Source organism: Artibeus jamaicensis, unplaced genomic scaffold, assembly GCF_021234435.1.
Source record: "Artibeus jamaicensis isolate MK-2021 breed Jamaican fruit bat unplaced genomic scaffold, CSHL_Jam_final scaffold_1964, whole genome shotgun sequence".
NCBI classification, from domain to species: Eukaryota; Metazoa; Chordata; class Mammalia; order Chiroptera; family Phyllostomidae; genus Artibeus; species Artibeus jamaicensis.
Genome location: NW_026522030.1, coordinates 69422091 through 69448687, shown reverse-complemented (window position 1 = coordinate 69448687; position 26597 = coordinate 69422091). Strand labels below are relative to the sequence as shown.

The 26597-nt window shown below is 43.9% G+C and overlaps 1 protein-coding gene and 1 long non-coding RNA gene across 2 annotated transcripts in view; one reads left to right on the top strand and one right to left on the bottom strand.

Annotated features, from left to right (window-relative positions):
• Positions 1-7516: 7516 nt before the first annotated feature.
• HSD17B3 (hydroxysteroid 17-beta dehydrogenase 3) overlaps positions 7517-26597 on the bottom strand; it is a 44673-nt gene continuing 25592 nt past the window's right edge. Inside the window, exons 3-11 of the mRNA XM_037143306.2 lie at positions 25235-25310; positions 23445-23552; positions 22073-22140; positions 20734-20769; positions 17026-17060; positions 15855-15936; positions 15155-15220; positions 12087-12236; positions 7517-7902 (exon numbers count right to left, since the gene is read on the bottom strand). Of these exons, the coding sequence (XP_036999201.2) occupies positions 7693-7902; positions 12087-12236; positions 15155-15220; positions 15855-15936; positions 17026-17060; positions 20734-20769; positions 22073-22140; positions 23445-23552; positions 25235-25310 (831 nt within the window). The 3' untranslated portion in view covers positions 7517-7692. The remainder of the gene's footprint in view (positions 7903-12086; positions 12237-15154; positions 15221-15854; positions 15937-17025; positions 17061-20733; positions 20770-22072; positions 22141-23444; positions 23553-25234; positions 25311-26597) is intronic.
• On the top strand, positions 16946-20199 carry LOC128626037 (uncharacterized). Its single transcript, XR_008389926.1, has 3 exons — positions 16946-17094; positions 18538-18632; positions 18889-20199. It is a non-coding gene; the product is annotated as an uncharacterized LOC128626037 (long non-coding RNA).

Sequence of the window (26597 nt, the reverse complement as noted above, 5' to 3'; positions counted from 1 at the left end):
GGATGTTAAGAAGGATCCATGTCCTCTTCCTATATAAGATACCAGTCATGTACTGGCTAGTTTGGCTTAGTTGGTTGGAGCATTTTCTGGTAATCAAAAGGTTGTGAGTTCAATTCTTAGGCAGGGCAGATACCTGAGTTTCGGGATCCTTCCCTGGTCCAGGTGGGGGTAACCAATCAATGCTTCTCTTTTGCATCAATGTTTCTCTCTCACACTTCCTCTCTTCCTTCCTCTCTCTTTAAAAAGCAATGAAACAATGTCCTTGGGTGGAGATAAAAAGATGGGGGTGCTGGGAAGATGCCAATTGCATCCTGATTCCCTGAGTTGGGAAAGCCAAAAATGTCTTCAGACATTACAAAATGTCCCTTCGGGGACATTGAGAACCACTGCTAAAGATGGAGGTATATATTTATACAACTTTTCTAGAAACAACTTGGTAATAAGTATTAGGAACTCTAAAAAATGTTTAGATATTTTCATCCAAAAATCCTACTTCAAGGGAAAAAAATCAGAAATTTAAAGATGTACACACATCTTTTTTTTAAATTGTTGTCCAAGTACAGATTTGTCTTTTACTCCCATCTCAGCCCTCCCCACACCTTTCCATTTCCACCCCCCTAGTTTTTGTTCATGTGTCTTTTATATTTGTTCCTGTAAACCCTTCCCCTTTTCCCCTGAATTTCCCTCCCCTCTCCCCTCTGGTCACTGTCAGCCTGTTCTCTATTTCAGTGTCTTTGTTTATATTTTGCTTGTTTGATTGTTTTGTTGTTTAGGTTCCTGTTAAAGGAGAGATCATGTGGTATTTGTCTTTAACCGCATGACTTATTTCGCTTTGCCTAATGCTTTCCAGTTCAATTGATGCTGTGGCAAAGGGTAGGAGCTCCTTCTTTCTTTCTGCTGCAGAGAATTCCATTGTGTAAATGTACCATAGTTTTTGGATCCATTCATTTACTGATGGGCACCTGGGTTGCTTCCAGCACTTGACTATTGTAAAATGTGCTGCTATGAACATTGGGGTACATAGGTTCTTTTGGATTGGTGTTTCATGGCTCTTAGGGTATAGTCCTAGCAGTGAAATTGCAAGGTCAAAAGGCAAACTCGTTTTTAGTTTTCTGAGAAAATTCCATACAGTTTTCCATAGTGTTTTTTTAAAGTTGTGTACACATCAGTAAAAAATTACAACTTCCTTTAAAAAGGGGCAAACAATTGGAGTATTCATTTCTCCAAAGAAGACAGAGGAATGGCCAATGAGAGCCTGAAAAGATGTTCCACATCATTGGCCATCAGGGAAATGGAAGTCAGAATCACAATGAGCTATCACTTCATACTCACCAGGATAGCTATAATCAAAAAGACAGATAAGAACAAGTGTTGCTGAGAATGTGGAGAAATTGGAACCCTCATATACTGCTGGTGGTAATGTGAAAAATGGTACAGACTGGGGGTGTCAAACTCATTTTCACCGGGGGTCACATCAGCCTCGCAGTTGCCTTCAAAGGGCCGAGTGTAACTTTAGGACTGGATAAATGTAACTGCTCCTTAACAGTTAAGCGAGAGCTCAGCACTGCTGCTGGGTACAAACAAGGTGCTGGACCAGATAAAACAAGGTGGAGGGCCGGATTCAGCCCGCAGTTTGCCACCTGTGGTATAGACACTTTGGTTTATTTTAATTTTTTTTATCCTCACCTATGGTCATTTTTTTCATTGCTTTTAGAAAGAGAGGAAGGGAGAAAGAGAAACATTGATGCAAGACAGAAGCATTGATTGGTTGCCTCCTGTAGGCTCCTGGACTGAGTATCACACACCCAGGCAGGGGATCAAACCTGCAACCTAGGCATGTGCCCTGACTGGGAATTGAACCTGCAACCTGTTTGTTACAGAACAACACTCCAACCAACTAAGCCACACCAGCCAGAGCAGCACAGCCACTTTGGAAGACAGCTTGGCAGTTCCTCAAAAAGTTTAGAGATCCCCTAAAGTTACCACACAATGAAGCAATCCCATTCCTAAGTATATACCCAAGAGAAGTGAGAACATATACACACACAAAACTTGTACGTGAATACTCATAGCAGCATGATTCATAATAGCCAAAAAACGGGAACTATCTAAATGTCCATCAACTAACAGACTGATAAAGATGGCCTATCCATACAATAGAATATTATTTCAGCAATAAAAAAAAGTACTTATACACTCCACAACATGAATGAACCTTGAAAACATTACACTAAGTGAAAGAAGCCAATAACAAAAATCCACATGTTACATGGTTCCAGTTATAGTGAAAGCCCAGAATAGGAAAATCCACAGAGACATAAAGTAGATAAGTGGTCACCTGGAGCTCAGGAAGGGGGATGTGCAGTGAGGAGCGACTGCCCATGGGTATGAGGTTTCTGTATAGGGTGATGAAATGTTCTAAAATTGTTCTAGAATTGATTGTGGCAATGTCCACACAACTCCATGAATATAATAAAAATAATCAAGAATATATGCTAAGTGGGTGAATTGTATAGTATGAGAATTAATAAAACCACTATAAAAATACTCAAAACAGCACGAAGACAATGCACATGCAAGGATGTAGATTGCATGTTATTTGTAAGATTATAAAAATCAGAAAATACCTAAATGAAAAGTGAAAGGGATAGTAAAATATATTACATCCAGTCATATGAGTATTAAGTAATCATTGTAAATCATCTCTCCAGTACTTTTCAACACCAAGATACCTTATGCTGTGATATTAAGGGAAAAGACAAAATTTAAAATCTGCACTTAGATACACACACACACACACAAGAAATTTATAAAAGAGGACTTCCGCCAAGATGGAGGCATAGGTGGATGTGCCGTGCCTTCTCACACAACCAAGTTTAGAGACAACTGAATATTAGCAACAGAAAACACAGCCAGAACACGGAAAATTGAACTTTTTGGAAGTCCGTTAACAACAAATTCTTCAGCCTGACCGGTAAGGGGCGAAACCAGCGGCTAGTGAAGTGGGGTTGCACAGGAGGTCTCGGTCAGACGGACTCAGGCGCACGGAATCCAGGCGCAGGGTTGGACCTAGTGAGTGACCCAGCAAGCGACCAGGCGAGAGACCGCGGGGGAGACAGCGGGGCAGCGGGGCTGCATGTTGACTGTGGTCGCACATTTGTGTGCGGATAGACAAGCGAGGGAGTGGGCGATTGGACCGGGACCCAGCCGGTCCCCATGGCAAGCGGCAGGGAGGGCGCCGCCATTTCCCTGCTCTGACCCCACCTCCACATACAGCATCACAACCCAGCAACCTGGGAGTCCAAGGCACCGCTTCTCACACTTAAAGGGCGTGAACAGACCAAAAATGGCTCAAGAAGATCTCAAAGCCCCAGAGCCTATAGATCTAAGTGATGAAGAAATAGCAAAACTCTCAGACGCACAGTTTAAAACACTGGTGATCAGGATCCTCACAGAACTGGTGGATTATAGCCACAAATTAGACAAATATATGAAGGCGAAACTAATTGAAATGAATGGAATTGCACAGGAAACCAATAGCAATGAAAAGGAAACTGGGACTCAAATCAATGGAGTGGACCAGAAGAAAGCAAATAGTGGCCAAACAGAAAAGAGTCAAGAAGCAAGAATTCAAAGAAATGAGGAGAGTCTTAGGAACCTCCAAGACATCTTTAAATGCTCTAACATCCGAATTATAGGGGTACCAGAGGGGGAAAGGCACAGCCACCAGTGAAAAACTTATTTGAACAAATAATAAAGGAGAATTTCCCCAATCTGGCAAAGGAAATAGACTTCCAAGAAATCCAGGAAGCTCAGAGAGTCCCAAAGAAGTTGGACCCAAGAAGGAACACACCAAGGCACATCATCATTATATTAGCCAAGATTAAAATGAAGGAGAGAATCCTAGAAGCAGCAGGAGATAAGGGGACAGTCACCTACAAAGGAGTCCCCATCAGACTGTCAGCTGGATTTCTCAAAAGAGACCTTACAGGCAAGAAGGGGCTGGAAAGAGGTGTTCCAAGGCATGAAAGCCAAGGACCTACAACCAAGATTGCTCTATCCAGCAAAATTTTCATTTAGAATGGAAGGACAGATAAAGTGCTTCTCAGATAAGATCAAATTCAAGGAGTTCATCATCACCAAGCCCTTATTATATGAAATGTTAAAGGGACTTATCTAAGAAAAAGAAGTTAAAGAAACATGAACAGTGAAAGGACAGCAAACTCACAGTTATTAACAACCACACCTAAAACAAAAGCAAACTAAAAGGACAGCTAGATCAGGAGTGGAAACATAGAAATGAAGATCTCAAGGAGGGTTAGCAACAGGGGAGTGGGAGGAGGAGAAGGGGGGGAGAAGGTACAGAAAATAAGTAGCATAGACAGTAGATAGAAAATAGATGGGGGGGCAAGAATAGCATGGGAAATATAGAATCTAAAGGACTTGAGACACATGGTCATAAACTGAAGGGGGGGTAATGGTGGGGACAGGGGGTAGGGTGGAGGGGAATGAAAGGGGGAATAGAACAACTGTAACAGCATAATCAATAAAAATTTTAAAAAATAAAATTAAAAAAAATTTATAAAAGAAAATCTACAATCAGTGAAGAATGCTTAATACTGGGTGGTGAAATAAATGGTGATTTTTATTTCCTTCTCTCTCTTCTATAATTATTATATTTCCTACTGAATATATAAACAATGAAATTATTTTTTAAAGATTGAGAGAGTTTATTTCCAAAACTTACTTGAAATGTATAGACTATAAGAGCTGAATAGAAAATTATAGACCGTGTAGTCAAACTTTAATTTTACTGATGAAGTAACCGATGTCCAAAAAGGCTGTGTCCTGGTGGTTGTCAGCCATCTCGGCCAACTGTGTGAAACACAGACAATTCTGTTCCTTTTCTCTGCTCCTTTCTTTCTGATGACTGCCCTACACACACTCAAAGGTAGCTAAAAAAAATTGAAGAGTGGACATTGCACAGGTTGTGCTAAGACAAATAACGTATTTTTGGACTATAGGATGCACTTCGCCCCCAATATTTGGGAGGAATAATGGTTGTTAATGTTGCTGTTGAATTCTGTTTACATTTACATTGGTGAAATATTATGTTACTTATGTTACTAAATATTTTCACCACATTTTTTGCTTCGAAATTTTTTTCCTATTTTTCAATAAAACCTAGGTGCATCTTTTTCTTTTTTTGCATTTTTTAAAGATTTTATTTATTTATATTTAGAGGGGAAGGAGAGAGGGAGAGAAACATCAATGTATGGTTGCCTTTTGTGCGTCCCCTGCTGGGAATTGGCCTGCAGGGAACTGGCCTGGCATGTGCCCTGACTGGGAATCGAACCTCGATCGTGTGGTTTGCAGGCCTGCGCTCAATCCACTGAGCTACACCAGCCAGGGCCCCTAGGTGCATCTTATGGTCCAAAAAATACAGTAAGTCAGAAAGCAGACAAATGCCATATGATCTTACCTGTCTGTGGAATCTAAACACAATGACAAGAAGAAGACAGAGAACAGATTGGTTGTTACCAGAGGTGGGGGCAGGGTAGGGAGTGAGAGAAATGGGTGAAGATGGTCAAGATGTACAAACATCCAGTATAAACACAGTAAGTCCTGGGGATATTATATACCGCACGGTGACTGTAGTTAATAATACTTTATTGTATATTCAAAACTTGCTGAGAGCAGACCTTAAAAGCTTTCATCACAAGAACAAAATATCATAACCAGGTGTGGTGATGGATGTTATCTAGACTCGTAGTGATTATCTTGCAAAATCTGACATTGAATCACTATGTTATACACCTGAGCACCTGAAACTAATATAATGTTATGTGTCAATTACATCTCAACTTACTTAAAAAGGACTAAATTTTTTAGGGATTTCTTCCTCCAAATTGGGTTCTGTTCTAAAATTCCTGCAAGATTAGATAGCAAGACCCAACAGTCTCTCTCCCACACCTTTAGAGGGCACTAGCAAGTCAAGCCAGGCTACGTCCCAAGCACAGTGGATAAACTACAGTGAGAAGAATCATCTTTTTTTGGCATCAGAAGCAGACAAAGATGATTAAAATCATGCTGACCCTGGGATGACCGTCTTCAGCTTTTTCTGGCAAGCATTAGCTAAAGGAGTCTTTTTGAAGTGGGGCATTCTGGTTCCCATCCCATGAGAACAAGAAATAAATGACACACCAGGAAACAGCCCCAGCAACAGCTTCCAACTTTTTTTCAGAGAAGCAGCCTATAATCACCTCACTTCTTTGCGCTAAGTGCCGTCAGATGGATCCTCCGACTTTTGGCGTGCTGGGAGGCAGCACAGATGGAAGGCTGGAGGAACAGAGAGTGAATCCTTCTATCAAAATGACCAGCTGCTGCCGATGCTGCTCCTTGGGGTCCCACACCCTCCAAACAAAAAGAAGAGAATCAAGCAATAAACAAGAGCTCAGTACTCCTCAACAGAAACAAAAGCTCAGTGAAGTTTGGCAAGCCTCCCTATTCTGAAATGATTCCCAGACAATGGTAAATTGGGAAAGCAGTCAGTATTGAGTGCAGACACGTGGGCCTGGCTGCAAAACCCAATTCCTCACCATATAAAAGTAAAAAAATATAGAGTTGGAGGAAATTGGACTCACCCATTTCCATTAAGTCTAATTAAAGAACCTAATCCCAGACAGGTAGGGCTCTAGTGTAGTGCTTTAGACTACGTAGGCTGGATGATGACCCAAGTTCAAATCCCAGCTCTGCCACTCACTGGTCAGGTGAATTTGTGCAAGTTACTCGGTTTTTCTGTGCCTCGGTTTCCTCCTCTGTAAAATGAAGGCAATAATAGTAATAATTTCCACTTCCTAAGTTATGAGGATTTACACAGCCCCTGACACATGATTAGTATGCAACAAATGTTAGCTATTATCTAGTGCTAGTGGTGATGGGTATAAAAATCTAAAAAATATAGAGCTTTTCTATCTGTGTTTCATAAGTCAGTCCAATATCTTGGGGCCTTTATTTTGAGGAAATTCTCTCTTAAAGACCCTTAAAAAGGTTTTAAATAATCACTCAAATCAAGCTAGGATAACACATTAGGAAAACCCCTATTAACCCAACTAAAAATTATTTTTGAAATCTGCCCCAGGCTATATAAGCTAAAGTATATTTCTTTTCTCACTTAAGCTGCTGGTTGTGGAAGTTCTTCCCTAAAGGCTAATTTACCAGGGTTTGATGTGAAGGTTTAGAAACACCATGCTTACACGTTTTACAAGGTGCTCCATTGGTAGTTGAAATGTCAAGTAATTCCTCATAATTGATACATGCCAGGACAAACACTTGCAGTGTGGCTAATTAGTGTGGCTCATTGTATTTTCCAAAGATGGTCACAACAATATTTCCTATTACACGGGGTGGGGGGGGGGCAAAGAAGGGTCAGAGTGTTCTTGCTGTTGCTAAAGTAACTTTAATTCAAAATAATCGATATGCCAAAGCAACATACTTTGGGGTGGCCTGCCCTGAATCCCATCATTAGTCTTACATAATAAGCTAAAGTAAGTTTTGTTTGTATGAATAAACTGGCTTTATCTGCTCGGGGAATTTTCAAGGGTGGTCTCCATTTGTCCTCAATTTTAACATGAGCAAAATGACACAAAAGCTGTATTCTAGGTACTGGGTCTGTGGTGTGGCCCTCCAGCTTCAGGTGGTGATGGGGTGATGGTCTGCTTCTTGATTTTCAGCAGCTAGTGAAGAACTTGGTGAAGAAAATGATGCTGGATGGCCCATCAGCCCCCCTAGACTGCTGATGTTGGCGTTCCGCTTGAGGTAGTCGGTGTAACGAGATAGGAGTAGCTTCTTGAACATGCTGCTGTAGATGACCCAGGATGGAATCAGGCTCAGAAAGCTCGCCTTAAATAGACAAAAACATGAGTGCCTGGGTGAGAAAAAGAGCAAGGAGGTCATAACTAAACATTTCAGTTTATGTTCATCACTTTGAAAATGTTTTTTTCTGACTACTGAAGTTAAGCCCCAAAATCTTCTAGTACAGTCATGTGTCACTTAAGCAGGAGGACACGTGCTAAGAAAAGCACCATTAGATGATGTCATCATTGTGGGTCATTGTACGAATGTTGCACAAACCTAGATGATATCTCCTACTACACACCTAGGCCATGCGGTACAGCGCATTCACCTGGGCAACTAACCTGCACAGCATATTACTGTGCTGAATGCTGTAGGCTATTATAACATGATGGCGTCCGTACATCTAAACATATCTAAACATAGAAAAAGTATATTTAAATTTTTAAATAGGGTAGAATACAGTGTAAAAGATAAAAAAAATGCTACATCTACATAGGACGCTCACCAGACTAGAAGTTGCTCTGGGAGAGTCAGTAAGTGGGGAATGAGTTAGAAGGCCCAGGACAAGACTGCATTCCACTGTAGACTTTATAAACACTATATTCTTAAGCTCCACTGAATTAATTTTTTAATTTTTATTCTTCAATAATAAATTAAACTTAGCTTACTATGACTTTTTTACTTTATCAACTTTTTGGTTGTTTTATCTTTTAATTCTTTTGCAATAACACTTAGCTTAAAACACAAACATATTTTACAGCTGTATGAAAATATATTATTTCTTTATATCCTTATTCTATAAGCTTTTTCATATTTTTTAATTTAAAAGTTTTTTTTTTTGCTTTTTAAACTTTTTTTTTGTTGTTAAAAACTAAGAAACACACACATCAGCCCAAGCCTACACAGGCTCAGAATCCTAGACACCACTGTCTTCCCTTCCACATCTCGTCCCACTAGAAGGTCTCTGGGGACAGTGCCGAGTGTGGAGCTGTCACCTCCTATGAAAACAATGCCTGCTTCTAAAATAACTTCTGAAGGACCTGCCTAGGTTCTTCTTGAGGAGGTGACACTCTTCGGAAGTATGTCCTTTGTTTAATTTGTTTCTCTTTTTTCATCATAGATATGTTTGTAAGCAGATGATGCAACCTGAACATTTCTCTATATAAATAAAAACATTTTGGTGTGTTTTTAATTGAAAACTTTATAAGGAGCTTGTTGAAGTCTGCGAAACTTCCGCTAACTAGACTGGGAATTTTCTTGAAGCTTGTTTTTCCCTGTGTCATCTTAAGCTGTGCGCTCCTGTTCCAGTTCCAGCAACTTCTCATGAGTCGGTTCTTTACAAATGGCCACTAAGAGCTCCTCCTCATTGTCACCCTCACTCACACCCAGGGGAAAGTTGTTTGTCCCCTCAACCACAGCCTTGCTGATTTTGCAACCTCCTCATTCTTGGCAAATCCTTTGAAGTCATGGGGGAACTTCTTGAGTGTCTTCTTCCACATGCCATTCACACACCCTCTGCCCAAGCCCAAGCAAGGTTTTGATGCAGCCATAGATACAATGCTTCCAAAATTGCATCTGTGTCTTCCTCAGTTGCAGCAATAGCCTGGGCAAAGGCCCTCCTCAGGTAGGAGGCTTTAAAAGCTGCTCTAACCCCTTGATTCATTGGATGAACCAAAGAGGTTGTGTTTGAAAGGAGAGACACCACTTTGATATTGGGATAAAAATCAACAGTAAAAGGAGGATATCGGGGGACATTGTCAACAGTAAGCAAAATCTTGAAAGGTATGTTATTCTTTAAACAGTACTTCTCCATTTTGCTGGATGGCCATTGAGGAGGGCATCTTGGAAGAGAAGCCAGATCACCCAGACTTCTCATCGTTCCTGCGGTACACTGGAACGATGTGTACGTTCCTGTGGTACGCTGTGTGTGCTTTCTGACGTGCTCGAGGGCCTTGGGGTTCTCGCCTCACCAGACCAAAAGGTGTTTCAGTCTGTAGCCTGTGACATCGCCCCCGAGCATGACTGTTATTCTGTCCTTGAATTTCTTGAAGCCTGGCATTGAGGTGACCTTATCAACGAAAGTCCTTCCGGGCATCTGTTCCAAAACAGGGACGTTCATCCATACTGAATAGTTGCTCTGGCAAGTAACTTTCCTCCACAGTCAGCTTGTCTAGAGTTTCAAAAAATTCTTCAGCTGCCTTCAGAGCAGCACTTACAGACTCACCACTCACTTCCACATTATGTAATGAATAGTGGTCCCTGAATTATTTAAAATGCCCAGAGCTAGCAGTAAATTCGACATCATAGTTAGGTGCAGCCTTTCCCTCCAGCATCACAAATGTTTTACGTTGGTCATCGTAGTTCTGGGAGGGACACGCTTCTGTGTCCGGTGTTCACCCAGGTCGGTAGAAGTTTCTCTCTGTGTGGTATAGTCCCTTCACAACTTGTCGTCTTGTTGCCTTCAACAAGGCCCATCCTTTAACAGTTTCCATCACGTTGTTCTTGTTCTTCAAGATCATAGCCATGGAGGAATGGGACATGCCTGACTGGTGAGCAATAGCCATCACCAGTTTTCCACCTGTGTCGTCCTTAATCACAGTTCATTTCATTTCCAGGTGAGTCCCTCGGTGTGGCAACATTAACAGTTTTGTGTGCTTAGGGGCCACGGCGAACAAAGCAACACAAGGTTAAGACAAGTACTAGAGAAAATGTACTCACGAGCCGTGCGTGGCAGGCACACAACATGTACGAGGTGAATGCCCTTGTAACATGGCATACTGTTTTACAGCACACTTTTCATAAGTAGAAAGGGTATGCATTAAAAAATAACGAAAAGTATAAACCGGTAATATGGTCACTTATTATCATATCAAGTAATACCCACTTTAGACAACTGTATGCCCTGCACTTTTATACAGCGGGCAGCACAGTGGGTTTGTTCACACCAGCATCACCGTAAACACGCGCTACCTCGTGTGGCAGCACCACAATAGCTCCCGGTCACTGGGCGATGCCAATTGTAACCTTGGCTTCATTGTAATCTGTGAGACGGCATCATACATGCGGTCTGTTGTTGACAGATACGTAGCTATACAGTGCATGACTACAGTTGCTAAAATATAAAGGTTTTCGTGACACTTTCTCAACAAACAAGGTTTTCTCGAGACTAAAACAGCCTCTTCTACGATGAGCCCTGAGGATGTTCTACATTAAGAGAACTGTGTCCATGGTAAAGCACCTCCCTCCACTGCTTCCCTTCGTGAGCACCTCCTTTCCCCGGTGCTCCATCTCCCAGTGTCTCCAGGTCTTTTCTACCAAGGCTCCATTAAAATGAGATTGCAGGAAAAGATCTGTTTAAAATTCTTCGGTGATGCTCGAAACAGCACTATGTGGAAAATGTGTTTTGTTTTGTTTTCACTATGACCATGCAATATGCGCATTTACCTTTGCTCCGTGTTTGTTTTTGTTTCTAAAAGTGGCCGGGGAACGGCGAGAATGGGAGACACTGGCCAGCGAAGCCTATTTCCACCCTTGATGGAGTCCGTGCAGCGCAGGCACCAGCTTGCACTGCTCACAGGAGCCCTGGTCATATGCATTCTTAAATTCCTGTGCATGCCCCTGGCTGGTGTACCTCAGTGAATTGAGCTCAGGCCTGGGAATCAAAGAGTCACAGGTTCGACTCCCAGTCAGGGCACATGCCTGGGTTGCAGACCAGGTCCCCAGTAGGGGACACATGAGAGGCAACTGCACATTGATGTTTCTCTCCCACTTTTTCTCCTTCCTGTTCCCTCTCTTTAAAGTAAATAAATAAAATATCTTTTAAAAAAATTCCTGTACACAGACAACACACTGGAAGCTTAAAATCCGCTGTGGGGGAGGATTTAAATGATGGAAATCAGCAAATGCTGCAAATTGAGGTGTTTTGTTTTACTTTTTTTCTGGAGAGCCAGAGAGTTAATCATTTACAAATACTGAGGGTCAGAGAGGACAGGAGCCCCTCAGAGAAGCTCCCTGTGTCTTGGTCGACTTTCCCAGGAGCTCTGGAAGCCACCTCACCTTCTGAGGTGAGAGGGGAGGCAGCCAGAGGTGAGATCTGCCAGCTTGGAGGTTAGTTGTGGGCTGAGCACCCAGGTCTCCGGTAGCGAGGAAGAGCTGGCCCACCCCTGCGAGGGCCACCGGCACACCCGTCCTCACTTGCTTCGAGAAAGGAGAAGTTAGTTATCAATTACCAAGATTTCATGGACGAGGCAGCCACAGGTTTCATCTCCAATCATGACATAGTTCAGTGATTCTTTAACAAACTCATTGGCGGTCTTGGTTATCAGGCTGGTATTGAGACACTTTGTCATTGGGGTCGAAACAGCGAATGGGGTCAGCACCTACAATGGGAAATAAAGCTGTAACACAGGAGCAGTCTGCCCAGCCCTGAAAAATGAACCCGCATTTCCCCATCCCCTGGTTTTCCAACTCTGCCCTTCCCATAAAAAGTTTCAGGATCAAAAATGATAAGGAAGCACTGAAAAGGCAAGGGACTGGCCCAGAGTGGGCAATCAGGTTTGCAGCTTCACTCGCCGCTAACTCAAGGGGAGGCCTTGGCCACACACTGCCAGGGGGTTCACACAGGGGACGGAGGTCATGGGGTGTCTCTCAGAATACGGTTGCCAGACTTTGAAAATAAAAGCGCAGGACACCCAGTTAAACTGAATCCAAGAGAACAACAAAATAATTCAGTATAATTCTGCCCTAAGTATTCCATGGGCTATACTTACATTTAAAAATTTATTTGCTATTTATCTGAAACTCAAATTTAATTGGATCTCTTGTGTTTTATCTGGCAACCCTACCCCAGAAGTTTGATTTGTAACCTCTATAGCCAAAGTTGGAGAAATTTAAAGCACTCTGGGTCCCCACTGTCACACTTCAGTTAGGAGCCAGGAGTGGCACAGGTCTCATCATCTGTCCTGTCCTGGTGAGGAGAAGAAACCAACCACATGTTGTGCCCCCAAATCTGACACTGTTGTTGCCTGGTCGCACCGCTGAATGCCCTGGCGTGAGGTTGCACAAGGGGTTTCTTACTTTTTCCCCAGACATAGAGACCTTAGCAGCATCTTTAGAGAGAGAAAAAGATCCATGCTTGGTTTGTTTGTTCGTTTTATTTTTCTTCTAATCACATTTGCAACTTTTGTCATATCACATTTTCTTCACATCACACTCGAAATAACATTGTGCATAACTGAATCTAATAATGAATCAATCCCATTGAATTGGTTCTCATGGAAATTAATGCAGTTATTAATTTGCACAGCACTTTTCTTCCAAAGATCTCAAAGTGTTACTCTTAGAGAGATATAGGAGCATGTACTCCCAGCCCATTTCCAGACATGGAAATAATAATTTTCATTCCTATGGTGAGATTTGGCTGACAAAACACCTCATTGTAGAAAATAGTGATGAAACTTGCATACCTGTTTATTCATTAGATCTTTATAGTAATCTAGAGAGGTAAGCAGGCATTGTAAAGCCCTTTTTACAGATGGGGAAACTGAGGCTCACAAAATTTAAGCAGGCTTTCCAGGATCACTCAGATGATAAGAGGCAGAGCTGGAATTTGAAAATCAAACTCAAGTCTATAGTTCATACTTCCTTGCCCATTTAACAAATTTTTATTTATTGAGTACCAATTACTTACGTGTTTGGAGGGGCCAGTTGGCTTTTGAAAGATCACAGAGTCTTTCCACCTTCTCATACTTGCTAGGAGAACAGCACGAAGTTTTCTGCATCAAGGAAGGGGCTCCCTTCCCTGCCCCACCTCCTGCCCCAGGGAACCCACTAACTTGGCAGCCGCAGCACCCCTGGACCACAATTATCAAGGTCAAGACGATGCTAAGAGTCACATTCACATGGCTAGTAACCAAACAGCTCTGATAATGAATAGTGTTGTTCACCAACTATTTCTAGTTCTTTTTCTCCCATACACGTGATAGAATTGCACTTCCTGGACCCCTGTGGTTGTGTGGGTCCGTGTGACCAGATATGGCCAATGAGTGTGAGCAAAAGTGCCATGTCTTTTCTGAGCCAAGGTATTTAATAATCAAAGCAAGATCCTCTAGAATTCCTACCACTTTTTCTCTGGCATGTCAACTGATGACATCCAAAATGGCAGCTGCTCCATCAGCCTGGGTCCCTGTGTCACTACCTGGAGCAATTCCCATCTGGCAGCTCACAGTAACTGCATCATGAATGAGAACTAAACCTTGTTTAAGTCAGCAAGATTTTAAAGGTTTATTTTTTACTACAGCAAACTGCCTACATGGGACAGCACTTTCACAAAAGGAATCTGTCTTCAGCTGGCAGTTGGAAGATGAACAGGAAAGAAAACTATCTGATAGATGAGGCTTTGGTTCGTCGGGGCAAAGAACAACACTGTGGTCTAGTGTCATGACCTGGCTGTTACAGTCACCGTGGCTGGGAGGTTTATGTTATTTGCAAAACCCTCACCATTAATTCATATCTGCCTTTTGAGTAAGCTTTATCCTATATCTGGTTAATTTATAAGCATAGCAACCCGAGATCGTCTCACCTGAGTATTCTAATTGAAAATCAGTATGCATGCCAATAATTTTAAAGATATCGCTGCAAGTGTGCCCTTTTCATTTCTAATAGTATGTCACATGGCTTTCCTCTGCAAACTTTCTGTTCCAGGTTCTAGAGACCAGTGGACTGTGTTGCTGAGCCAACCACCTGTGTATCACTGACACCTCAAGGTGTCATATTGCTCAGCCTGCAGACAGCAGTGATAACCCAACCCCTTTGCACTCAGGACAAGGTCATCTCCACGAGAGTCTTGCCATTGCTGGTGAAAGGGGAAGCAGAGCACCTCTTCCCCGACTGCTCAGGACCCCGAGTGGGCCCATCACAGGTGGACAGCTGGCAAGGGAGACCCCCACTCCTCCCAACATGGGCTGAGTGCCCAGTGTGCTTCTATTCCCTCCCCTCGATTCCTCCCACGTAAGCCTGTCTTCTGTGCCTCTATCAGAGAATGAAGGTAGCAAGAGGGTCGACAGCATTCTGAGTGCTCACTCACCTTGCCCAGTTCCTGAGCCAGCACCCAGGGCAGAGGGAGAGTGGCAGCAGGTGGTACTGAGGCGGCACAGTGGCCAGCACAATGGTCATGGGAGTGTCATTCAGACCACCTTCCTCCCAGCTGCACTTGCACCACGAGTCCTGCAGGGGGCAGTGGCCCCAGCTTAATGAGGATCTGGAGTTATTCCCGTGGACTCAGAACTGTTAACCTCACCTGGATAATGATTCCTTTCGCTTTGTATTCTGCTTGCAGTGCCTTGGAAAATGTGCACACAAAAGCCTGAAACAAGAAGGAGAAACACCTCAGGACCCAGAGCTTGCGCTCTCCATCAAAACCCACTTACTCAGATTCGAAAGGGTGCCACAGGAGCCTTTATCTTAAAATACAGCAGCTTCTCTCAGTGGAAGTTAGGACTTCATTTCTCAGTCTGAGAAGAGCTCCTTCAATCGGTGGGAAGATACATTTGGGGATAGGTGCACACCTCCAACCACTGCACATAAGTGACCCAAACCAGGGGAGCAGTCTCTTGTGCAGATCAACCCCTCCTCTGAGAGTTTGTTTTTTAGACTAAGGCCTGAGAATACCTGGCTAGACCTCCAGGGCAGGAAGAAAACCAGTGTTACTTGCTGACAGGAAAGCAGCAGGGTCTCCAGGCGAGGAGGTGTGTGAGGGCTGGAGGCCCCCAGGGGCTGTTCATGCCCGGCTTGCAGGGCATTCAGGCCTTAGCTCGGCAGCAGTGCCTTCTCCCAGTTTGCACCCACACACCTGCTGACTAACGCTCCACCCTGTGCACAGAAGAGCGCCTCCTGGCAGATCTGCCCATCCACTGGTCAGACAATCCAAAAGGGAATGCCGACTGGGAGAAGCAAGAGGAAGAAGGGGAAGGGGACTCAAACTACATGCTGTCACTCACCTTGGAAGCTGAATACAAGGAGTATAGAGGCCAGGGAAAGAGGGCCACCCCAGAAGAAATGTTCAAGATGAGCCCTTTCTGCCTAAAAGGCAAAGAAGCAAAGTTTTGGTTGCTTTGCTGCCTATCACACCTTGAGAAGGAAGAAAACAAAGGGACTCTCGTGAATGCTGGGGAAACTCCATCCTCTCTAGGTTTCCACGCACACTGACTGCTCTGGTTCCAAGGACTCGGAGTGGAACTTCCCTTCATCATGGACTGTGGCACCGCACAATGATGTCACTCGGCAGTCAGTTGACATCAGGGCTTGTGACTGGAAATGGGCTCTGCTGTAACAAAGGTTCCCCCACCGAAATTCAGAAAACCAGCTGAGCTCAGACAAGATCAGGGGAAGAGATCCTTCTCTCTCAAATGTGGCCACAGGAGCTCAAGTTCCCTTTGGACTCATAGAGACGACCCACGACAAGACAGATACCGTGTGTCTTGGTGGAATTTGACAGTCCATCATCTGCTCACTCAGGCACCCCACACAAGTCTCTGGGGTCCTCCCTTTTCCTTTTGAAATTTAATCTCTTTAATCCGTCCCAGTGAGATGGGTTCAATTCAGAAAAACCAAGAAACTGCACTTTAGAATCCAGAGCCAAGCCCTTTCTTCCTCTAGGGAAGATAAAACTACCGACCATTTGCTTTTAATAAATACCATCTGAAAAAGAAAAAAACAGCTCCCAAATGGGTGTTGTAATAGGGTGATAAAAACATAGAATAAATGGAGGCACTGATAGGGTGGTGATTTTTACCACTAAATTGGAATATTCATTCTGACAAGAGCTGAAATTCATAATAACAAAGAGATGGTCATGGTCTCAGGCCAACTTCTGAAGTTTCTTTCATGCTCAGCATAAGTTAATTTTTTTAATACAATGTGTGCTGAATCTGCTGTTCTCTTCCCTCCAGTATATGTTATATTTGACCTTCCAATATGCTTATCTGTTTGCAAAGCTGGCCTGGCTCAGAATGTGTTTTTTTTTTCTTCTGTAATCTCCATGTCCTTTCATCATAGTTTTATCATTTGTTAAAGTAGCAGCCAGATGAACTCCATCCCCCCAATCTGCAAGTCTGACTGCCAGACCTGGGAGACCTTGCCACTCTACTCCTTTTCAAAGAAAGGCCTTACCTTGATTCCATGTGTTTCAGAACCAGCTGTGTCATCTACAAGAGAAGGTCAGAGTTAAGCCTGGACAAAGTAAGTAAACGGCAGTGGGCAGCGTGACTTGGGGAAGTGGGTGTGGGAGGAAGCCGGACAACTGCTCAATCTCAGATGGGCTTGAAACTCTGCCGACACTTGTTGGAGGTCGTTCTGGCAACACCAGAGCCTGGCTGGAACCCACAGAGGCAGCCAGACAAATGGCAAACTGCTCAGAGGCCTCTGGTTTCTCCTCCATAAAGCTAAAGTCTTCCTGCAAAATGAGGGCAGTGACAAATTATGGCAATTGGCTTCTAGCCATGAGGCCAACACTGAGGTCCCCAGATACTCTTTACTTTGGGAGAGAGGGAAAAGTAGGCTGGCCAGCATAAACCTTGGCCGTGAGTTAGGACTAGGAGACCCTCGGGAGACCACAGAAGGGTCCATAAGCATCTCAAGTTCACAGGATGAGGTGGAGAAGGACATCTGTCAATTCAGCAGCAGCCACATAAGCAACCTGCAGGTGGTCTGTGAAATACCTCCCTAAACAGAACTTGTCTTTTTATCTGTCTCTCGGAATTACAGGAACATTAAGAAGTCCCTTCCCCCTCCCAACCTTCTGACCTCAAAGAGGTCTTCTCTACCACTTCTGGGGCTTAAATGTCCCGGGAAAAGAGCTTTGCATGTCGTAATTATAAGGCCCACATTTTAAGAATTGAGGAGGAGGCAACTGTGTGTCTAAATGTTCTCGAAAGTGCACTTGAGTGGACTTGGGCCCTGTCTGGGGAGCAGGTTTGAGACACAGAGGAACCAAATGGATGCCAAGAGGCGGAGAAATAAAAAAGATGGGGACCAGAAGACAAGTTTTGCCTATTTCTCCATGTCGTCTGGGAGCCCTGCCACTGCTCCTGCCTCACAGGCCAGCCCCTTAGGCCCAACTGCAGGGGCCCCTGGAGCGATATTTCCACTGGGCTGGGTCAGTGGGGGGCAGGGGGGGGTGGGAGTGGTGGGAGGGGGCTCCCTAGAGCCCACGGGACTGCCTCCTGAAGTCCTGGATTTTAAGGGAGGTGAGGGAAGGATAAGGGCCAGGTTGTGTCACCACCGTTCCTGGGCTTTTCCAGCTTCACGGCGAGTGTCCACGGAGCACATCCTCAGAGTCTCCCACACAAATTCTCTAGCTCATTGGGCAGGAAATGCCAATTAGAGAGGGAACGCCAGGCTCTGTGTGTCTCTGTCTCAAAGCTCCCAGTACTTAGTTTCTGATCTCACCTTCCTTTGCCCTCAAACTCATCTCTCATCTCTGCCCTTGACAGAGATCTCTACTGTTTCCAGACGGCTCCTCTGGAATAATTAAGAGATTTGTGTCCTGTCTCCAACCAGCACAAGCAACTGGGGATGGTGTACTTACAACCTAACCTGCAATGTGTTTTCTCTGTTTTTAGGGAAATTGGTGTCTAGCAATATGTAAACTATGTTTTAACAAATCAAATTTATCTGCTATAGGAGTCAAAGGTTATCAAATACATTTGGGAAGCCCTGTGATCAAATGAACCAAAACTGAAAGATCAACATGTAAAATAATATGAAAGATTTTAGTGGTAAGTCTGCCAACAGTTGGGCATATAAAACTTACAATTATATCAACTGGGAGTTTGAAAAAGCCATTGATTGCTCAGCAAAAAAGAATGTGTATATTAATAAAAACTGAGCGGGAAACTATAAAACACCAGTGTGCTTACAGAAAAACAACCAATGGTAAAAAAGAAAGAAAAGAAAAAAATTCTCAGCCCAACTCACTCCCCTGGAGAACAATCTTTTCTTTTCTTTTTTTTTTTTTTTTTTTGGTCTTCTCAGCATCCACCCCCTCTCTTAGGTTGAGAGCAACTGACGTCCCTCTGGGAAGGCAGCCCTCCACAGCCAGTCCCTGCTTCCAAGATGAGACTGAGCCTCCTGCTGCTGCCCAGCTACGATCTCGATGCATGAAATCGGGGATCACGCCTGATTCACTGCTGCGGGTCCACTGGCCTAATGGAAAGGTCACAAGGGCTGCCACATGCGGTTGATACTTCCATGTGCTGAGCCGGGTGCCCAGGGGTGGGCTGGGGGCTGAAAGCCCAGGGTTCACTCACAAGCCATTTAGAGGGCTCTCGCCATTCAGAGGAAAGGAAAACATTGTGTTCACACAAAAGTACCATCTACTCACCAAGCAGTGAGTCGTGTCCATTCTTAAGTAGCCCCTTTCCCGAACTGCCCCAAAAGGGTGATTTTTTAATTCAATCAAGGGCACAGTATAGGACAGCCTTGCACTAGTCATATCTATAAATTCTTACACTGAATGGCACCAGACACAACACTTAGTCCAGTCCTTTTTTTTATAATCCTCACCTGAGAACAGGCTTATTGATTTTAGAGAGAGGGAAAAGGAGGGAAAGAAACATTGATGTGAGAAAGAAATATTGATCAGTTGCCTCACCTGTGCACCCTGACCAGGGACTTAACCCAAAACCTGGCTGTGTGCCCTGACCCGGAATTGAGCCCATCACCTTCCAGTTTACAGGATGGCATTCTAATCAACTGAGCTCCATTGGCCAGGGCTTAGCCCAACACTTTTAATGCAGATGAAGAATCTGAAATTTAAGGAAGTTAAATGCATCCCAGCACTGTCCAACTAACTAGTAGCTGAGCTGGGGTCAGAAATATACATGCATGTGAACTTCAGGTCAACAAACACAAGGAGAGGACCCAACCCCGCCCCCAGAATTTATTTATAAAAAATTGTGTATTTATTCTTACATGTCTAAACTTCGGTCACATTCAAAGCACTCTCCATTTGATGCAATGCACCTATTGAGACACTTTTTCTACTGTTCAAAACAGTTTTTGAATTTGTCCATTTTGATGCCTTTTTTTGTTTCACCTTTTCCATTTTGGCAAAATGTTTCCCTTTGAGGACCTTTTTCATCAGGGAAACTAACAAACTAAAAAAGTCACCTGGGGCAAGATCAGGTAAATAGGGAGGGTGGGGCATGGGTGTCATGCCATTTTTGATTAAACACTGCTGAACACCCAAGCACAGTGAGGACTCGTAAATGGTCTATCACGAAACAGGCATCGAAAGAGTCTTTTAAAAAAATTCACTGAAGAAGAATGCAGCCTCTCACAACAACGCCAGCTGGTTCACTGACACGGATGAGTTCCTAGAACACTCACCTAGTGGAGAAAGCCTTACTGCAAAGGTCCTGTCCTCCAAAAGACAATTCTGGTTTGGGTGGGGTTTTGTTTTTTTGTGTATTTATCAAACAACAAGAGTCCATAAAATCCACACCACGCCCTCTGTCTTTTTTCCAAACAGAGTGAGTTTTCCTCTGTTTATAAGAATAAAATCAGAGGATAGTACTGAATATTTTTTTAAAAGTCAGCTCGGAATCCAGAATCAGTTTCAGCATCATCAGGTCTAATATGCTCTGATATGTGACAAAACAATGCAGAAATAGGCATTAAACACTAGAGAGAATGAACTCACCATTGTACTTGATGAAAACAGAGTAAGACATTAAAAGGCCACTGTGTTACCTCTCAATAAAGTGCAGTTCAATTTCAGAGATTTCTTCTCCTACAAGGAAGCGGCCTATTACCCCGAGTTGCCACGTTCTAACAGCTGCTACTTTTATGCATTCAGCACATACATGGACCACATACCTTTACTACTGAGGTGATGTTACAATGGATGAGGCTCTGTAATAAATAATCATAACCACAAATCAGCCAGATCATTTCAGTTCTCTTGAGATGCAGTCAGTGCTAAAGAACCATAAAGTGGGCACACGCATGTGTGTGAGCTGTCCTTGCTTGCTCACTCATTTCAGGCTCCTAACTGAAGTTCAGCAAGTGTGCCCTAGAACTGGGGCACATCTGACATCCATGCTGTGCGCTTCTGTGAAGTGTGACCTTGAATAGAAGTTGAGTATCCTCAAAAATTTAAAGAGGAATACGGACTCAGTTTTTCAAAGGGAGACAGTTAATTTCTAGCTGCAGGGAGAGAGGTTAGCATGTGTGAGTCTAGAAGGCAACAACATAGAGACCAGAAAGGCAAATGATTGTATAGTTCTAGGTAGAGATTCTGGGCTACAGAGGCCAGATAAAGAAACTACTAGAACTGCCCAAGACAGAGAGGTAAAGGGACACAGACACGGAAACAAACACAAATACAGACATAAATAAAGAGAAGCAAGAATGGAATCCGCTTAATGAAGAGACGCACATTTGCGCCAGAAGCAAGGACCGCAGGGCTAGAGGAATGGTGAAGCAGGGCTCGGCGAGGATGTACAATGACGTCCAAACAGCCTGGCATTCTAATCCCATTCAGTAGACTCGGGGCTTCCACAGGAACACAGGAATACCTGCAGAAACAGGACAGCCTGCTCCAAACTGGCATGACCCCACGACATCAAAGGTCAGGGCCTGGGGAAGACCTAACAAATAGGACCTTCAAGGACTGCTAAATGCATAACAAATTTACTCATGACCAACAAGGGTGGCCACGGTTCAGAGCCAAGCTTGCTGGACTTACAATACCCCCAACCACGGAGTTTGTGCCATTGACTTCCCGCACACTGAAAATTGAACAAATGTTATTACCTAGGACGACAATTTAAAAAACAAAGCTGGCCTCCCACTTGCATACACAACTGTAAATTTTTATAGTTTACAAATTTATAAGGTCATCCTTATAAGGATGATCCCTTATAAGGCAGAGCACAGGGCCCCCAAAAGACTGAGACAGTGGGCAGGTAAGTTTCAGTGTGCAGAGAAGCGCGGAGACGACCTTCCCCTAGAGACGACCTTTCCCTAGAGATGGCCGTGAACAGTGGTACCCTTGCCTGTCTGTCAAGCACTAAGATGAAAGGAAAGGGAAACCTCCAGGTATCCACCTGGAATTCAAAATTTTCCAGACACCCTTTCCAGGCCCTGGCGATGACCCAGCCTTGGAGCCCAGTACCTGATGAGAGGACACTGTCCCCAGAAAGCTCAGATATACCTGGATTTCGCCTGGTGTGTTCAGGAAACGCGTCGGGAGAAGGCTTGGAAGCATTCCAACGTTGTTGACTGCCAGGGAGAGGTAAAGCAAAAAGACGTCAGAAGAGCCACTGGCAAATGTTTACTGAAAGCATTAAAAATAATCACATTCAACCAGAAATTCTTCTCTTGGAAAGTGTTTCTAAAGAAATAATGCACAAAAACATTCCTATAGGAGGTCGTCCACTGCAGCCTGATTTGGCGACAGAGAGGAAGTGAGGGAACCGCTGTGCTCTGACAAAGGAAGCCCCCGCGCGCCCCTGCCGCAGCCTGGGCTGGGGCGCCCGGCAGAGTCTGTCCCAGCGACCGCCGCCTGGAGTCTGAGAGGCGCAGGAAAGGTCTGTGCTGTACCGTTTTGAAAATGCTACAAAACTGTAAATTAAATCCCGTTTTGAAAATATGTGTAAATATGTAAAACGCATGTAAATATATGAAACTATGTATCTGGAAGGATATGCACCAAAACGCTATCTCAGGCTGTCAGGATTTTAAGAAATTTATCATTCTTTTGTGTGCTTCTCTACTCTTTCCAGTTCTTCTGCAATGATGTCTAACACTTTTATTAGTAAAAAGAAGCAGTAATTATGTTTTTAAGATTTCACTTATTTATTTATAGAGAGGGGAAGGTAGGGAGAAGGAGAGAGAGAAGAACGTTGAAGTGAGAGAGAGAAACATGGATTGGTTGCCTCTCACATGCACCCTACCACGTACCAAGCCTGCAACCCAGGCACATTCCCTGACTGGGAATTGAACCCGTGACCTTTTGCTTTGTGGGATGATGCCTAACCAACTGAGCCACAGCAGCCGGGGCATATTTTTAAAATTCAGCAGGAAGTTCGAAAATCAAATCTTCCTTCTATGAATAATACAAACACTGTATTGTGTATGTAGTTACAAAGTAGCTCATTTATAAATCAGCCCAGAAAAAAATATTATCTTGTTTCCTGAATAAGGTAGTCAAGACTCAAATAATCACACTGTCTTGCCACTTTCATGGGTCAACCACACAGTGTTTGCTAAATGGGCTCCTTCAGGCCCCCGTTTCTGAGAATCCCTCTTCCTGTTGAGTGTCAATATCAGTTCAGTGAAAGAAAATTCATTTCAATATTAGGAAATATGGTTGGGTAGGTAGACATGTGTAAATCTGATGCATGCTAAAGCTATATATAAATCTATTAATCCAGTAATGCCTTTTGAAGAATTGAGATTTAATATTCATTTAATGCTACAGCTTAAAATACAGTTATGAGTTAAGTTTAAGCCACTCTGGAATAATCAAATGTCACTACGATAATTATTTCACTGATGTATTACAAGCTCTGCAATCCACTTACCTAAAATCCCAATTTCTAAGCCTTTAAGTTCTTCTTTAATATAGTCATAGATGTCGTCCTTGGTAAAATCGGCTTGTATCATTTTCACACTACTCCCTGTGGTCCACTCTGCATTAGAAACAAGTTACTCTTTAATGAACGGGAGCCCAAGTCCGCTTCTGCCGGTGGAGTTCCCCTGGTGCTCCCGCACAACCTGGGCAGACAGGGAAGGGCACAAGCCCATCTCCCCGTAAGAAACAAGAAATGGCCCTGGATAAACGCTGGGATGGGCTAAAAGATTTGTGGATGGTGGTTTCTCTGTGAGTCTAATAGTTACTACAGTAACAAGTATATACATTGCAATTTAATGCAGTGATTCTCAGCATGGGCCTCACCAGCTACTTGCTAGAAATACAAAATCTCAGGCTCCACCCCAGACCTACGGGACCCGACAAACCTGGGAGTGGGCCCAAGAATCCCTTCGCACACACAATGCAGGTGACTCTTGTTGCACGCTCAGCTTTGAAACCCCTAGACTAAGAGCTGTGACCGCAAACAGTGACACTGCCTATGTGGTGCAGGTCCCCTCCACAGAGACAGCAACACTCTGTATTTGTCCAACACTTTAGAATTCATAAAGCATTTACCTACACAATAGACTTTAATCCTCTCTACAGCCTGGTAAAGTAAGTATTATCCCCCCTTTTTAGAGGAGAAAACTAGGCTGGGAGACGCTGTCTGCCTTGTCCCAGGGCACACAGACCCTGTTCCCACCCAGCCAGGGCTCATTGGGTCCTTCCCCCGGACTTGCCTCAGGCAGGAGCCTTCGGGCAGATCAGAAAGCAACAGACGGATTTCACCAGCTACTGCCAGCTCAGGGATTCAGACCCAGTGTTTCCGGGGCAAGTGATCTTGAGGCATAATTTCGGGGTGGGGGAGTGCTTTCAGACTAAAGACACCACTTGCTTTTGAAGAGGATGATAAAAAGCACATTTTAACATTGTGAGAGGAACAGTGAAGAATGTCCCTATCCTGGTCAAAGTCACTTCTGATATCCAGACATAAAACAAAAGCAGAAATCATTGGTCCGACGGCACGGAGCCTTGTGGTACAATGGCTCAGCTGGGCCTCCAGACGGCCTCTGTGGTCTTCACGAGTCTTTGTGTAATTGAAGACTGTTCCTTTAACTTAAGGAGTTTATTAATTACTAAATAATTAATCATTAAAATACAAATAGCCAAAAAGGCATATTATGATCACTATTAACTCAGAATGCTTCAGAGAGGATCATAACAATAAGCTTTGGAACATAAATGCTGCCCCCTAGGACAACACTGTACAGTGTGCAACCTTCACAGACATACAGAGCATCCCTGGATCAAATCTTTTTAAAAACCTGACAAGCACCACTAAGCATCGCCCCTCCCCCTCCTGCCTGAAGCAGAGCACAAACATAGGGAAACACGGATCTGCTTTTGAAGGGAGTGGCAGATGTAGCCAGGAAGCTTGGGCCTCTGGACAAGGAGGTCCGATTCTGGAGATGAACACACCGGACCTAGAGATGAGGAGAGCAGACCTACCTGTGCATGAGTCTGATCCTGCTTCATCGAGCCCAAAGACCCACTGGTAAACTGAGGCCCCCACTTACTAGTCTGCCCTTAACTTTGTAAACTGAGCTCCCACAGAAGCACCAGCAACTCGGGCTAAGAGAGCAGATGAAGGGATGCTGAGGGTGCATCAACAGGCAGACCAGGGGCAGACCTGACCAGTGGGCTCCACCAACACCTTCCTTATTCCTCGGGGTCACTCACCAATCTCCACAGCAAGAGTTTGTAGTTTTTCCAGTGTCCTGCTGATCAGAACAACGTTGAGCCCTTGTCTTGCTAGCTGGGGGTGGGAAAACCAAAAAAGACAAAGCCTATCAGTAGACAGGAAGACTTGATTTAAGGGTGAACTGGAATATCACCCACTGGTTGCAAGGGGATGTGCTTGCTTCTCCTGGGTTTAAATGTGCAGAACAAGGCAAAAGTTTCTGGTTTATAAGCCACACCGGGTCAGGCTAAATGTGACATAGCCATAGTAGTTCATGTGTGTGTTTATGATGTGCCAGGAACTATTTCACCTTTCCTTTTGTGCAGATTCCCACCTTCTGAATGCCGTCTCATCTGAACCTCCTGGGTGGGCTGTGTGCTGGAAATCAGAATTTGGAGGGCATTACATAATTCATGTGTCAGGCTCCAGGGCAGCACTCCTTAATAAAAAAACATACTTCTACAGCAACTTTTGAGCTCCTTTCTATTCACATGGACATTCTTCTTGTGGTTCACTTTACACAGCCACGGTCATGGACCAGAGCCCTTTCTCACTCTTCTCTGGCTCCCAACAGGACAGACAGTGGAATAAGGAAGTGCAGGGTGGGTGGATGCTTCCATGAGATCAGCAAGGCATTCTCTTTGGAATATATACAACCGAGACCCATGGGGGCCGAGTGACACAGTGCGGAAGTGGTACTCATTGACATGGCACAGGGGACGTGCTGGGCATCACACCTACAAATGCTGCTCATGAAGAAAATGACAGCTTTTCCTGAAGAGAAGAGGGAAAACCGATGTTCATGTAAACAGAGACTGATGACATTTGAGTTCATGACAAAGGGTCCAGTTAATAAAAAAATCTTTCTCTATGGCTTTAATGAAATGATTTATACTGCTTTAATTGTGGTAGATTACACATGACAGAAAATCTTCCATGTTAACGAATATATGGAACATTTTGTGAATCTGCATGTCGCCTTGCACGGGGCCCATGTTCACTTCTCTGTGTCACTCCAGTTTTAGTATACATAGCACACTGCCAAAGCAAGCACTATGCCAGTATCTTCATAAAGGATTATGTATTTTAGAAAGCAAAGAAGATGCCAAATGAAAGACTGTAACATAGGATCTACAAAAACCAGTCATTCGATCTTCAAGCCAGTGTTCTCAAAATCACCCAAAAAGATGTCAAAAAACACCTATTCCTACCAAACCTTCCAATTAAAAATCTCTGGGGTTGAAGCCTCAGCATTTACATGTTCTCTGATTTAATTTATTAAATTATACCATTAAACACACAAATGTACTCTCATTGTGAAAGGTGTCCCGGATGCCACCAGTCCACACCCTCACTAGCCAC